The 14563-nt window shown below is 45.6% G+C and overlaps 1 protein-coding gene across 5 annotated transcripts in view; it reads left to right on the top strand.

Moving 5' to 3' along the window:
* CROCC2 (ciliary rootlet coiled-coil, rootletin family member 2) overlaps nt 1–14563 on the top strand; it is a 993480-nt gene that overhangs the window by 542466 nt on the left and 436451 nt on the right. For all 5 annotated transcript variants that reach the window (XM_033959482.1, XM_033959484.1, XM_033959480.1 and 2 more), the window contains one exon: nt 3011–3157. In XM_033959482.1, coding sequence (XP_033815373.1) covers nt 3011–3157 — 147 coding nt within the window. The remainder of the gene's footprint in view (nt 1–3010; nt 3158–14563) is intronic.

The following is a 14563-nucleotide window of genomic DNA, read 5'->3' as shown; positions in this document are numbered from 1 at the left end:
TATCTTCCCTTCAACCTTCCTATTTTTTCCTCCTCCATTTCCCCTTTCCACCTTCCTTTTCCTCCCCATTCTTTCCTCTCTCCCTTTACTTCCTTTCTCCCAGTCTCCTTTTTTACCTTCCTTCCTCTCTTCCCCTTTTCAAACAGGAAACAAACAAAGGAGGAGAATTGACTGCAGGCCTGAGAGATGGTCAGGCTGTTTTTTCACTCTTCTATTACCTTGCTGCAAGACAAGTGAGGAGATAAAGGAGCTGGACCTGACAACTAGGAAATAGCTTCTGCAGAATCTGCTATTTAGGGACACAGTAGGTCTCCTCTAGAGTCAAAGTGGAATTGAGAAAGATGCCAATGCAGAGTACCAATATGTACCATCCTACTTTAACTTCTACGTTCATGATCACATGAAGAGCTGAATAGATAGATATTTTCATATTCAGAGTCTAGGAGCTCAGCAATTAGTACCTCAACAAGCACTCATGTTCATAATAATAATTTTAATAATAATTTATTGTTTATATACCGCCAAAGCCAAGTTAGTTTGAGGCTGTTTACAATAAAGAAGAGCTGGACATACAGCGAAAAAAACAATGAAGTCTTTGAGTACAATTCAGTGCAGTGCAAAATAGAAGAGCTGAAACATACAGCGAAAAAAACAGAAACAAGAAGGCTTTGAGTGCATGACTGTTTGTATAGAGTAAGGTAACATTGTAGGGACGGTTTGCAATAAGAGTGAGGCAATAGGGAGCAGGTCGTACAGTGTGGGGTAAGTAGTGAAGGCTTTGAGAGATTTTGGTCAAAAGGATGTAGGTCGAGGAGATTTACAAAGAAGGGTAGATCATACAGTGTGGGAAAGCAGTGAAGACTTTAGGCATTCCTGGTCAAGAATCGGTTGAACAGGTTGGTTTTGATTAGTTTTCTGAAGTTGAGGTAGGATGAGGAGTGCATGATGGTGCTGCTTAGCCAGTCATTCTGTAGGCTTGCTTGGAAGGCCAGCGTTCTGTCAAGGAATCTTTTGTATCGGCAGATTTTTATTGTAGGGTGGCTGAACATGCGTATTCTGCATGTAGGCCTGGTGGAGCAGTCTAGTTTGAAGTGGGAGACCAGGTACAGAGGGGCCAAACCGAGAGTGGATTTGAAACAGAGAGAAGCAAATTTGAACAATACTCTTGCTTCCAGGGGCAACCAGTGGAGTTTTTGGTAGTAGGGGTCCCATTTCTTTAGGCCGAAAATCAGTCGCACAGCTGAGTTTTGTATGATTCAGAGTTTTTGAATGGTTTTCTTGAGCGACCCTAGATAAATAATATTGCAATAGTCAAGTAGGTTTAGGATGGAGGATTGCACCAGTAAGCGGAATGATGTTGAGTAGAAGTATTTTCTGATGGTTCTAAGTTTCCATAGTGTCAAGAAGCCCTTTCTGATTAAAAGCTCTGAATGCGTATCTAGGGTGAGATAGCGGTCCAGTGTCACTCCTAGGATTTTTATGGTATCGACAATAGGGAAGTTCTGTCCATTGAGGGTTATTGTAGTATCTTTGATTTTGTCATTTGGGCTAGCCAGGAAGAATTTGGTTTTTTCGGGGTTGAGCTTCAGTTTGAACTCTGTCATCCATGTTTCGATTTGTTTTAGAATTAGTGCTAGATGAACCTTCGTCTCTGGGTTCAGGCTTGTTAGAGGCAGGAGTATGATGATATCGTCGGCGTAGATATAGAATTTGATTTTTGCTTTTTGCAATAGATTAGCCAGTGGGGCGAGGTAAATGTTGAACAGAGTGGGGGATAGGGGGGAACCCTGTGGGACACCGCATGGGTTAACCCAGCTGGAGGATTGGATATTGTTGCTATAGACTCGGTACGTTCGTTTAGTCAAGAAGCCTCGGAACCATTTTAGTACTTTGCCTGAGAGACCAATAGTCTCCAAGCAGTCAATTAGGATGGTGTGATCGACTAAGTCAAAGGCGTTGCTTAAGTCTAGTTCAGTACTTTGTACTATCAGATCATACTTTGACTCCTCAGCATTCAGACTGTTGGTACAGTCCCTGGTTCTGAGTCAATTGGACTAATGCAGTATTGTTTATTTGGTGGGTGGACAGAAAAATTCCATAGATTATGTATTATTCAGAACTCAGCGATTCAACTTATTTTTAAATTGAAAAAGTTCGATCATATTACGCCCTTTTTTTGTGAATTGCATTGGTTGCCGATAGAGGCCCAAGTACAGTTCAAATTTGGCTTTATTTGTTATAAAACCTTGTTCGGGCTTTCACTAAATTATCTCTTGAACTTGTTTTCATTCATCAATAGTAAACATTTATCTTTCCATCTGTCAGAGGGTGTAAGTTCAAAAGATACCATCATCGCCTCATGTCCTATCAGGCAGCATCTTGGGATAAAGACCTAAATTTCTAAATCACTATTTCTAGCACCTATCAAGTATTTAGGAGACACTTGAAAACATATTTGTTCACTAACCCCCCTCTTTTACTAATGCGTAGCAAGGGATTTAGTGGTGGCAGCGGAGGTAACTGATTTGATGCTCATTGAATTCCTATGAGCATCGGAGCAGTTACTACCGCTGCTGGCGCTAAAACCCATGCTACGCCTTAGTAAAGGAGGGAGTAAGTATTTCGGTAATTAAGATATTTCATCCTATTGTAACTACTTTGCTTATGTAAACTGCATAGAGCTTCACGGTACTGCGATACAGGATTTCTTTGCTATGAATTACATGATGCTGTTCTGGTTTGCACTTGTTGTTTTCTCTGGCTGTTGTATTTTTCTGCGCTTTCTTCTTACTGGCTGTGTGTGCCTTTTGCAATTGCTAATAAAGTTAATAAAAAATAATAATAAAAAAAGAAGCAGATTGTTATGCTACTTCATGTTTAATTACATGTTAGATGGAAGACTAAAGACCAGAATATTAAAGTTGTGGGAAAAAAGTAACCATTCCTGGGAAATACAGGGATATTTTCTCTCCAAGAGTTCATACTATATAGTCTTCTTTCTCTGTCCCAGGCTGAGACTGGAAAAGCTGAGCAAGAGCTTTCCATTAGCAAGATGAAGACAGAGGATGCTGCTCTGAGAGACTCCTTAGCAAAGATGGGGGCCCTCAACGAAGGACTTGCCCAGGACAAGATTAATCTAAACCGTATTATTCTACAGGTAATGTACCTCATCTGTAATATACTGCACATTATACATTATCATATAGATAAACCACCATAGATGTAATTCATCTTAACTATGCCACAGGCTAGTCACTGACTCAGTTGTGCTACACCACATACCAAATGCCATCATATAGGTAGCTCACTTCTTCTGCACTAGATAACCTTGATAGGCGGTATATAAAATCCTAATAAAAAACAGGGAAAAAAAAACAGGGAAACGCACGAAGCTTCCCCGGGGGGGAGTAGCACACGATGGCGAGGAGGGAGTGGGGTAGGGCGCAGAGGCTGTCGGTGCCTGTAGGCCGCGGCGGCTTGAGGCGGATGTCGGTGGAGGTGGCTGTCGGCGGAGGGCAGATGCTAACGCCTTCCCGGTCTCCTGAGCCGCATATTCATTGCCCCGATTGCCGGCTGCGGTGGCCGCCACTGCGCTCAGGGTGAAACTGCCCAGTACCCCGAAAATAAAAGCAAAGGCACAGACAGTGATATGAACAGCTCAAAGAAGGCATGGGTGCAGCTCAGCCCGAAATGCAATTGTCCCCCCCCTACAGGGTGCAGGATCACTTTAAAACTAGTAAACCCGTAGCCAGAGGAGCCTGATCCTAGCAGAGAGGATATGGGAGGGACAGAGAGAGGCAATGAATGAGGAGCTGTTACCTGTGGGGACTGCCTGCTGGAACAGGGGCCTCCTGCCGCTGCTAAATGCTCTACCGGGTTGCAGAGACCCCGCGCCACACCCTTTCCCCCTTCTACCGAGGCTTCGCGGAGAGGCGCTGGTGAGGGCAGATGCTAAAGGAGATAAGGGGTGCTGATGGACAGGGGAAGAGGTGCTGATGGACAGGGGGGTCAGAAAAAGGAAGGGAGGTGTACTGCTGGACAGGGGGAGTAGGGATGGACAGGGGAAGAGGTGCTGATGGTCAGGGGGGGGCAGAAAAAGGAAGGGAGACATACTGCTGGACAGGGAGAACAGGAAAGAGGGGTTGATGGACAGGGAAAGAGGTGCTAATGGACAGGGTGGGAAGAAAAAGGAAGGGAGGCCTACTGCTGGACAGGGGGAGGTAAAACAAAGGGAGAAGGGCTGCTGCTGGATAAGGGGAGCAGTGAAGGGGTGGTGGTGGACACAGGGGAGGTAAAAGGAAGGGAGAATGGACAGGGGGAGCAGGCAAGGGGTGGTGGTGGACAGCCAAAAAAAAAAAAAGACAGAAAGAAAGAATGGCAGAAATACAGAAAGCGGCTAAGGAGAGAGAGAGAGAGAGAGAAAGAGAAAGAAATAGACACACACACACACACATATATTCTAGCACCCGTTAATTTAACGGGCTATAAGACTAGTATTTACATAAGAAGGTGGAGGTTTGTATACATCAGTGAATAGCTTCTGGGTCCCAGGTGGATCATGACTCCCTTCAGGTAGCTCGTGTGGCCCTGCAGACTAAGATTCATGAATATAGTCAGAGGGCTCATCAATTTTATAGACATCTGTTTTACAAATATGGTAATCGGTTTGGTAGACTGCTGACTTGTTTGGTACATCCTTGGCAGGGCCCTCACTTTTGTAAAGAACTCTTTTCTCAGGGCACTTCTATAACTGATGGGGAGCGCTTGACTGAGATATTTTTTCAGCATTTTCGGGAGTTTTACACCAAGTGGCAATCCACCCCAGCTACTTTATACTCTTATCTTCAGACTCTCCATTTACCACAATTTTCGGGGGAGTCCAGCCAATTTCTTCATGAGCCTATTATTGCATTGGAGATTCGTCAGGTGATTAAAGACTCTCCTTTGTCCAAAGCCCCGGGACCTGACGGTCTTTCCTCTGAGTTTTATAAAATTTTGCAGGGTCATATTGTTGAGTATTTGGAGGCTTACTTTGCTGGGGTGGTGATGGATGGGACTTTTTCAGTCCATGCTAATCGAGCTCATATAGTGATGGTCCCTAAGCCTGATAGGAATCCTACGTCGGTAGACTCTTATTGGCCTATTTCATTAATTAACTTTGAATTGAAGCTAATGGCAAAAATTTTGTCCTTGTGTTTATCTTTCATTTTGCCTGGGGTGATCCACCTGGACCACGTCGGCTTCGTACGGGGGAGACAGGCGGTGTGGAACGTAAGAAAATTCATGGCTGCATTGGGGCACAGTGTCACTCATTCCCTCCCAGCCCTCTTGATTAGTTTAGATGCCTGTAAAGCTTTTGATTGTGAGGCTTGGGATTATTTGTTTTCAATTTTGGGTAAATATGGTCTGGGAGGCCCTTTTCTGGACATGGTGCAGATACTTTATGCCAACCCTAGTACGGCTGTGCTGGTCAATGGAGCTGTGTCAGCTGGGTTTCGGGTGGAGAGGTACACTCGACAGGGATGTCTGCTTTTTCCCTTATAATTTATTTTATCTTTGGAACCATTGTTGCAACGCATCAGGGAGGATGACTCTATTCTGAGTCTTCCAGATGGCAGGACGAAGTGCGTTGTCAGGCCTTTGCCAACGATTTCTTGTTATTGTTGACTCAACCCCAATGATCTTTTCAACGGCTCCTGCAGCTGGTTGCCCTTCATGGGGGGGGGGGGGGATGTTGGGTTTTGAATTAAATTTAGACAAGTCTGAGGCTTTGCCAATAAGTGGGTATACTTATGAGGATTGGATTTCCCCATTTCCTTTACGAAAGGTGGCACACAGACTTAAATATTTGGGGATTTATATTACTGGTGACCTTAAAAGAGCTTATGCTAAAAATTTTACTGTATTGCTGGGAAAATCATGGGATTTATTGGCTCTTTGGACCAAGTTCCCGCTGTTTTCGCGGGGCAAAATTGCATTGTTTAAAATGGTATTGTTTCCAAAATGGATTTATGTGATGCAAACTTTTCCTATGTACTTGACTAATAAGGATGTAGGTCAGTATCACAAAGTTTTGCGTAAGTTTCCTTGGAACAATAAGAAAACCAGATTGACCCTAGCACAACTTTTTTTGCCGGTGGGGAGAGGTGGTATGGCATTGCCGGACCTGAGAAGATATAATATAGCCTGTCTCCTCCGACATCTGGTGGATTGGATTATGAACATAGAAACATAGAAACATAGAAATAGACGGCAGATAAGGGCCCACGGCCCATCTAGTCTGCCCACCTTAATGTCCCTCCCCTACCTTTGCTCTGTGAATAGATCCCATGTGCTGATCCCATTTGGCCTTAAAATCAGGCACGCTGCTGGCCTCAATCACCTGTAGTGGAAGACTATTCCAGCGATCAACCACTCTTTCAGTGAAAAAGAATTTCCTGGTGTCACCTCGTAGTTTCCCGCCCCTGATTTTCAATGGATGCCCTCTTGTTGTCGTGGGACCCTTGAAAAAGAAGATATCTTCCTCCGCCTCGATGCGGCCCGTAAGATACTTGAACGTCTCGATCATGTCCCCCCTCTCTCTGCGCTCCTCGAGCGAGTATAGCTGTAATTTGTCAAGCCGTTTTTCGTATGGTAGATCCTTGAGTCCCGAGACCATCCGGGTGGCCATTCTTTGCACCGACTCCAGTCTCAGCACATCCTTGCGATAATGCGGCCTCCAGAATTGCACACAGTATTCCAGGTGGGGCCTCACCATGGATCTATACAATGGCATAATGACTTCCGCCTTATGACTGATGAAACCCCTTCGTATGCAGCCCATGATTTGTCTTGCCTTGGACGAAGCCTGCTCCACTTGATTGGCAGACTTCATGTCCTCACTGACGATTACCCCCAAGTCTCGTTCTGCTACCGTTTTTGCTAGGATCTCGCCATTAAGGGTATAAGACTTGCATGGATTCTGGCTGCCCAGGTGCATAACTTTGCATTTCTTGGCATTGAAGTTGAGTTGCCATGTCCTAGACCATCGCTCCAGTAGGAGTAGGTCGTGCATCTGAATCTTCGTCTGTTGTGCATTTGCCCACTACATTACTCAGTTTGGCGTCATCGGCGAATAATGTTATTTTACCTCGAAGCCCTTCTGCCAAGTCTCTTATAAAGATGTTGAATAGGATTGGGCCCAAGACTGAGCCCTGTGGTACTCCACTAATCACCTCCGTCATTTCGGAGGGGGTGCCGTTCACCACCACCCTTTGGAGCCTACCTCCAAGCCAGCTCCCAACCCATTTCGTCAATGTGTCACCTAATCCTATAGAACTCATCTTGCTCAGTAACCTGCGGTGTGGTACGCTATCGAATGCTTTGCTAAAGTCCAGGTACACGATGTCCAGGGACTCCCCAATATCCAGCTTCCCCGTTACCCAGTCAAAGAAGCTGATCAGGTTGGATTGGCAGGATCTCCCCTTAGTAAATCCATGTTGTCGGGGATCCCGTAGATTCTCCTCATCCAGGATCTTATCTAATTGGTGTTTGATTAGAGTTTCCATTAGTTTGCTCACTATCGATGTTAGACTCACTGGTCTGTAGTTTGCTGTCTCCATCTTTGAGCCTTTCTTGTGGAGTGGAATGACGTTAGCCGTCCTCCAGTCCAACGGGACGCTGCCTGTACTAAGGGAGAGGTTGAAGAGCGCGGACAGTGGCTCCGCCAAGACATCACTCAGCTCCCTAAGCACCCTGGAGTGCAGGTTGTCCGGCCCCTTTGCTTTGTTAACCTTGAGCTTTGACAGCTCACCGTAGACACTGCTGGGCGTAAACTCAAAGTTACTAAACGGGTCAACTGAGCCAACCCTTATTTGTAGCTGAGGGCCGAGCCCTGGCGCTTCTCGGGTGAAGACTGAGCAGAAGTATTCATTTAATAGTTGGGCTTTTTCCGAATCCTTTTCCACATAGTCTCCGTCTGGTTTCCTAAGACGTACAATCCCGCCTGAGTTTTTTCTTCTATCACTGATATACCTGAAGAAGGATTTATCTCCCTTCTGGATGTTCTTTGCTCGAGACTCCTCCATGAGGAATTTAGCCTCCCTGACTGCTGTTTTGACGGCTTTTGATTTGGCCAGGTAGTCTGCTCTAGAGTCCTGCTTCCCTGATTGTTTGTAAGAGATGAATGCTTTTTTCTTCTCCTTGATCAGGTCTGAGATCTCCGCAGTAAACCACTGTGGCTTATTGTTCCTTCGCCGTTTACTTACTGATTTTACATAGCAGTTTGTTGCTTCTTGTATGGTTGCTTTCAAAGTCGACCACATGTCTTCCACGTTATCGGTTTCTTCTTGGCTTTGTAGCGCCTGGTGAACGAAGTCTACCATTTCTTTGAAATTTGTGTCCTTGAATTTGAGGACTTTGGTTAGTGTAGTAGATTTAGTGAAACCTTTCCTGATATTGAACCATACCATGTTGTGGTCACTGGAGGCCAATGTGTCGCCCACCGAGACCTCTGTGACACTTTCTCCATTGGTAAGTATCAGGTCCAGTATTGCCTGATCCCTTGTCGGTTCCAACACCAGTTGCCTGAGGCTTGCTCCTTTCATAGAGTTTAATAGCCTCCTGCTGCTGCCGGAAGCAGAGGTAAGTGTAACCCAATCCACATCAGGCATGTTGAAGTCACCTAGCAATACTGTGTCCCCACGCAAGGTGATATTTTCTATATCTTCGATTATTTCCATATCCAGGTCATCCTGTTGTCTTGGGGGGTCTGTAAATTACGCCAAGATACAAGCATTTGTCCTTTCCTCTGGCCAAATTAACCCAAAGGGATTCCCCAGTATACTGGACATCTGAGATTCTCGTGACCTTAATGTCATCTTTAGTATATAATGCTACACCCCCTCTCTTCCTACCCTCTCTGTCCCGGCGAAGCAAGTTGTAACCCGGTATGACCATGTCCCACCCGTGGGAGTCTGTGAGCCAGGTTTCGGATATCGCCACCACATCCAGGTCGGCATTCCTTATTTCTGTTTCCAATTCCAGGATCTTGTTTCCTAAACTGTGTGCGTTGACGTACATAGCCCTCCATGTTATATTTTTGTTATGTCTCAGTGGGGATATTCCTGTTTGAGCTATTTGAACACCTTTAGCATTGTTTGTGTTATTTGTGCTTTCCTGAGGCTCAAAACTACAATGTGTACTCCCCATATACCCAGAACTACAGTGTGTACTCCCCCTAGACCCGGAATTACAATGTGACCCATAAATATGATGTGACCCTACTCCCGACTCAAAAGTGTGTGCACTCACCCCTGACCCAGAATTTCGGTGTCTACTTTCCTCAGCCTCATAAATGTATTGGCATTTTAGTTCGCCTGGTATGTTGTTTGTGCCTGTACCCTCCCCCGACTTACCTAGTTTAAAGCCCTGTGGAGTAGGCGGGCTAGGCGGTGTCCAAGGACATTCTTCCCTCTTCTGGTTAGGTGTAGCCCGTCGTGTCCCTGTAGTCCTTGCAATGCTTCTCCATGGTGCAGAAACCCGAAGTTCATCTCCTTGCACCATCCTCGCAGCCAGTTGTTCGCCCTTTGTATTCGATCCTCTCTGGCTCTGCCCTTGCCCCTCACTGGGAGAATCGAGGAGAAGACTACCTGCGCATCCATCCTCCTCAGCTTCTCCCCCAGGGCCCTGAAGTCTTCAGGTATGCTGTCCGGGCTGCTCCTTGCGGTGTCGTTGGTTCCGACGTGGATTAGAACCACGGGGAAGTGGTCTCGGGGCTTGATGAGTCTGTCAATGCAAGCAGTGACATCCCGGATCCTGGCCCCTGGCAAACAGCAGACCTCTCTTGATTGTAGGTCTGGTCTGCAGATTGGTCCCTCGGTGCCCCTCAGCAGCGAATCTCCGATGACCACCACTCTGCGCTTCTTAGGGGTGGGCTGTACTGTTGATTCCGGAGTTGGAACCGTCTGCTGAACAACTACTTGTAGCTCTTTCTCCGGACCTTCCTGTACAGCTGATATCTGTTCCTCAGGGCGATATGAGGTGTCGTTGTTGAGCTGTCCTGTATGGGGGAAAAAGAGACAGAGTTAGGTCCTCTGCATTTTCTTGTGGAGGAAGTCACCAACTGCCAGGAGTCAGCGTCTCCAACCACTTCCTGCATTCCGGTAGTTTGTCTCAAGGTGGCCGTTTTGGATGCTATGGGTGTTCCCAGGGTGGTCTTGTCAGGTTCCTGTTCAGCGATCTGAGACAGCTCCTGGTTGACTCCATCGATGAAGGTCTCGTCGTCTCGGATGCTCCTTAAGCGCTGAACCTCCTCTCTCAGGCTCTTTAGCTCCATCAAAAGGCTTTCGTCCGGTTGAACCATTACTTCTGTCTGCGTTGACAGTCTCAACGCAGACAGAAGTAATGGTTCAACCGGACGAAAGCCTTTTGATGAACACGCAATACTATACCCCTGTTTCTCTTGAACAACAGTTGATGGCACCAACGCACTTGTTATACTATCTTCATGCTAAAAGGCCTCATCAAATTTTTCCTACTCGTTCTCATCCCTTGCTGAAATCTATGAGACACTGTTGGCAATGGTTATGCAAACGTATGCATTTGCCTTTCACCTGTACTGTACTTTTGCCTTTATGGGGGAATAGGGATTTGGACCCGGATGGCTCTAAACACTATTTGCGGAGATGGACTGACCATAGTCTCTGTTATGTGTAGGATGTGGTGTCGGAGAATGGCCTTCCTATTTCCTTTCAGGAACTTCAAGATCAGGGACTCTTGCAGGCTCGTGTTTGGCTTTCTTATGGCCAAGTTACCCATTACCTGCACTCTTTGGATCCTACCACTATAAATGAAGACATGATGGATATGGTTCAGGAAACATTGACTTTGTCTCGACAGTCCAGAACCAGCTTGTCCTTTCACCAGGTCAGTTCGGGTCATTTCAGTGTTCCCTGGGGCTATGATGCTGTGGCGGTGGTGTGGAATCAGGACCTTGCTTCTTCTGAGCAGCTCACTGGTGATGGCTTGTGTATTCTCATGAAACATCTCCCGCATTTGACTCGCTCTGTGCTTCTGCAAGAATAGCACTATAAATTCCTGTTACAACTTTACATCTCCCCCTACAGGGCATTTGTTGCGGGGTTTACCTCTCATGCTGATTGTCCTAAGTGCCATTCAACACCAGCTGATTTACTTCATATGTTTTGGTCCTGTGATAGAGTACAAACCTTTTGGTCATTTGTTGGTTTTCATCTACAGATGATCATGCGAAGAAGAGTTCCTTTGCGGGCGGACGTCCTACTTTTCTCTCAATTTTCTTCTTTGGGTTTCTCTATGGGTAACTCATTGTTGCTGTAAAAAGCTTCTCTGTTGGCTAGGAAATGCATACTTTTACTGTCGCGGCAGGCAGAGGTGCCTACCATTACCATGTGGAAAAATGAAATGTTTACCTTGTTAAAGCATGAATATTTGGATGTTAAGAATTGTGGCCCTGGTCGACGGAGAAAATTCCGGGCCATTTGGGCTCCAGTTTTGGATAGCTTGTCCTATGGAGCCCGAAGTGCTCTTTGGAATATTTGACATTGGAGTGCTTGAGAGGAGGGAGATATGGGGCGGGGGGGGGGGGTGAGGGAGTTGCTCTATTACAGTGGTCTCAAACTCAAACCCTTTGCGGGGCCACAATTTGGATTTGTAGGTACTTGGAGGGCCACAGAAAAAAAATAGTTAATGGCTTATTAAAGAAATGACAATTTTGCATGAGGTTAAACTCTTTATAGTTTATAAAACTTTCATTTAACAGTTAAAAGGAAAGATATATAAACTATAAAGAGTTTTACCTTATGCAAAATTGTCATTTCTTTAATAAGACATTAACTATTTTTTCTGCGGCCCTCCAAGTACTCTATTTTTTCTGCAGCACTCACATTTAAAGTTTAATATCTTTTCTTTCTCAAAACTGGCACATTTCAATCACTAAATTGAAATAAAATCATTTTCCTACCTTTGTTTGGTAATTTCATCAGTCTCTGGTTGCACTTTATTCTTCTGACTGTGCATCCAATATTTCTTCCCTTCTTTCAGCCTCCTGTATGCTTCCTCTCCTCCAGACCTCATTCCCTCCCCCAACTTTTTCTTTCTTTCTCTATGTCTTTCTTTCTCTGATTCCATGTCCCATTTTTTGCTTTGTTTCTGGCTCCCTGTCCCCCCCCTTCTTTCTTTCTTTCTTCCTGCCCTCCCCATGCCATCGCCGCCAGGGAATAGGCTGCTGCTGCTGCTGCCGCCATCGGGAACAGGCCGAGATCTCCACGCTTCTCTTCTCCACTGGGCCGACCAACTTTTGCCGCCCGACATCAATTCTAACGTCGGAAAGGACATTCCAGGCAGCCAGGCAGCGATTGGCTAGCCAGAACATCCTCTTGACGTCAGAATTGACATCGGGCGGCGAGAGAAGCAGGGAGATCAAAGAGCACAGTGCCAGCCTGTTCCCCGATGGCAGCGGTGAGAACGGAAGGGAAGCAGGTTGGGCACCACTGCTCTAGACGAGCCGCACTCTAGGGAGAACAGTGGAAGGTGGCCAGCTGTGCGGACCACCCCCCCCTTGGTACGCCACTGGAGCAGCAGCTTGTCTGGTCGGCTCGTTCCGTTGAAAGCCGCGGGTGGTGGCTCCTTGCGAGATCCGCGCCTGCGTCTGAAGCCTCTCTGATGTTGTGATGTCAGAGAGGCTTCCAATGCAGGAGTGGATAGCGCAAAGAGCCGCGAACCCGCGGCTTTGAACGGAACGAACCGGCCAGACACGCTGCTGCTCCAAAAGGAAGAGAATGATCCAGTCCAGACCGCGGGCCACAAATAAAACTTGGAGAGCCATATGCGGCCCGCGGGCCGCGTGTTTGAGACCGCTGCTCTATTATATTGTTGGGTTCATTTAGTCTCCACGAAGAAACCACGTGGTAGACTCTCATCCTAAGTTTGGTTTATGGTTGTATTTGTTTTCCGTATGTTGTATCTTTTCTGTTATATACAAAAATTTAAAATAAAAAAGATATATATTTTTTAAAAAAACTAAATACTCTCCATCCTAGGGGCTTAAACAGTGAAATAGAGTGGCAAGCATTTTTGTAACTCCCACTTCCGTCTTCCTGACAGCACATCATGGGGCTATGCTCTAAATATATCATCATGTTCACTAAGCGTAGCGACGTGGATAACATTTTAAATCAGTGACGGCTTTTTTCGATCGTTGACTGATGCAGAAAGGAATAAGAATCTTCATGCATAGAGTTAACAGCAGAAGGCTATGGAATGTGAAGAATTGAATGCCAGTTTCCAGAAACAAGAAACTACAAGAAGATGAGTGTCTAACAAATAGAGTGTCCTGGGAGGAAAACAGGGTGTGAGCAAATTTGAGAAATGAAAAGGAAAACTAGTATAGTAGGTCTTGTGACCCAAAAGAAGGATCATAAACTGCCCAGACCAGATGTATTCCACGTATCAGTAAACGTGGAAAGATGAAGAAATGAGAGCCGGCGTGTTTAAAAGGTGAAGTGAAGAGGCTATTAGAGCCAAGAAAACATTTTTTAAGGAATGGAAAAAGGATCCGAATGAAGAAAATAAGAAGAAACACTGGCAAGTTAGATACAAAGCAATGATAAAGACAGCTAAGAAAGAATATGAAGAGAAACTTGTAAAAGAGGCAAAAATTCATAGCAATTTTTTTTAGGTACATCAGAAGCAGAAAACCTGTGAGGAAATCTGTGGGACCATCAGATGGTCAAGGAGCAAAAGGGATGCTCAGGAGGTTAAGGCCATAGCGGAAAGACTGAATGAATTCTTTGCTTTGGTCTTTATGGAAGAAAATGTAAGAGATCTACCAGAACTGGAAATGGTTTTCAAAGGTAATGATGCTGAGAAACTGAAAGAAATCTCGGTGAATCTGTAAGATGTACTAAGCCAAATCGACAAGTTAAAAAGTGATAAATCGTCAGGACCGGATGGTATACATCCCAGGGTACTACAAGAACTCAAACATGAAATTGCTGATCCGCTGTTAATGATCTATAAGCTGTTGCTAAAATCGTCTGTATTATCTGAAGATTGGAGGGTGGGTAATGTTACGCCAATTTTTAAAAAGGGCCCCAGGGGAGTGCCGGGCAAAATAGTAGAAACAATTATAAAAAAATAAAATTGTGGAACATGTAGACAAATATGATTTAATGAGACAGAGGCAGCATGGGTTCAGCCGAAGGAGATCTTGTCTCACAAATTTGCTTGACTTTTTGAAGGTGTGAATAAACATGTGGATAAAGGTGAGCAGGTTGATATAGTGCAGGGGTGCCCAATAGGTTGATCGCGATCGACCGGTAGCTCGCCAAGGCAAAGTGAGTCGATCATTCAGGACTCCCTTTGCCTCGGCGATCTATCGGGCCGATCGATCTTCCTCTCCCCGACGTCAATTCTGCCGTCAGAGAGGAAGTTCGGGCCAGCCAATCGCTGCCTGACTGGGTGGAACTTCCTCTCCAACGTCAGAATTGACGTCGGGGAGAGGAAGATTGATCGGCCCGAAGCAGAGAGAGCATGGGGTGGTGTC

The sequence above is a fragment of the Geotrypetes seraphini genome, chromosome 9 (assembly GCF_902459505.1).
Source record: "Geotrypetes seraphini chromosome 9, aGeoSer1.1, whole genome shotgun sequence".
Lineage (NCBI taxonomy): Eukaryota > Metazoa > Chordata > Amphibia > Gymnophiona > Dermophiidae > Geotrypetes > Geotrypetes seraphini.
The sequence above is the reverse complement of the archived record's forward strand: the minus strand, read 5'-3'. Positions and strand labels throughout refer to the sequence as shown.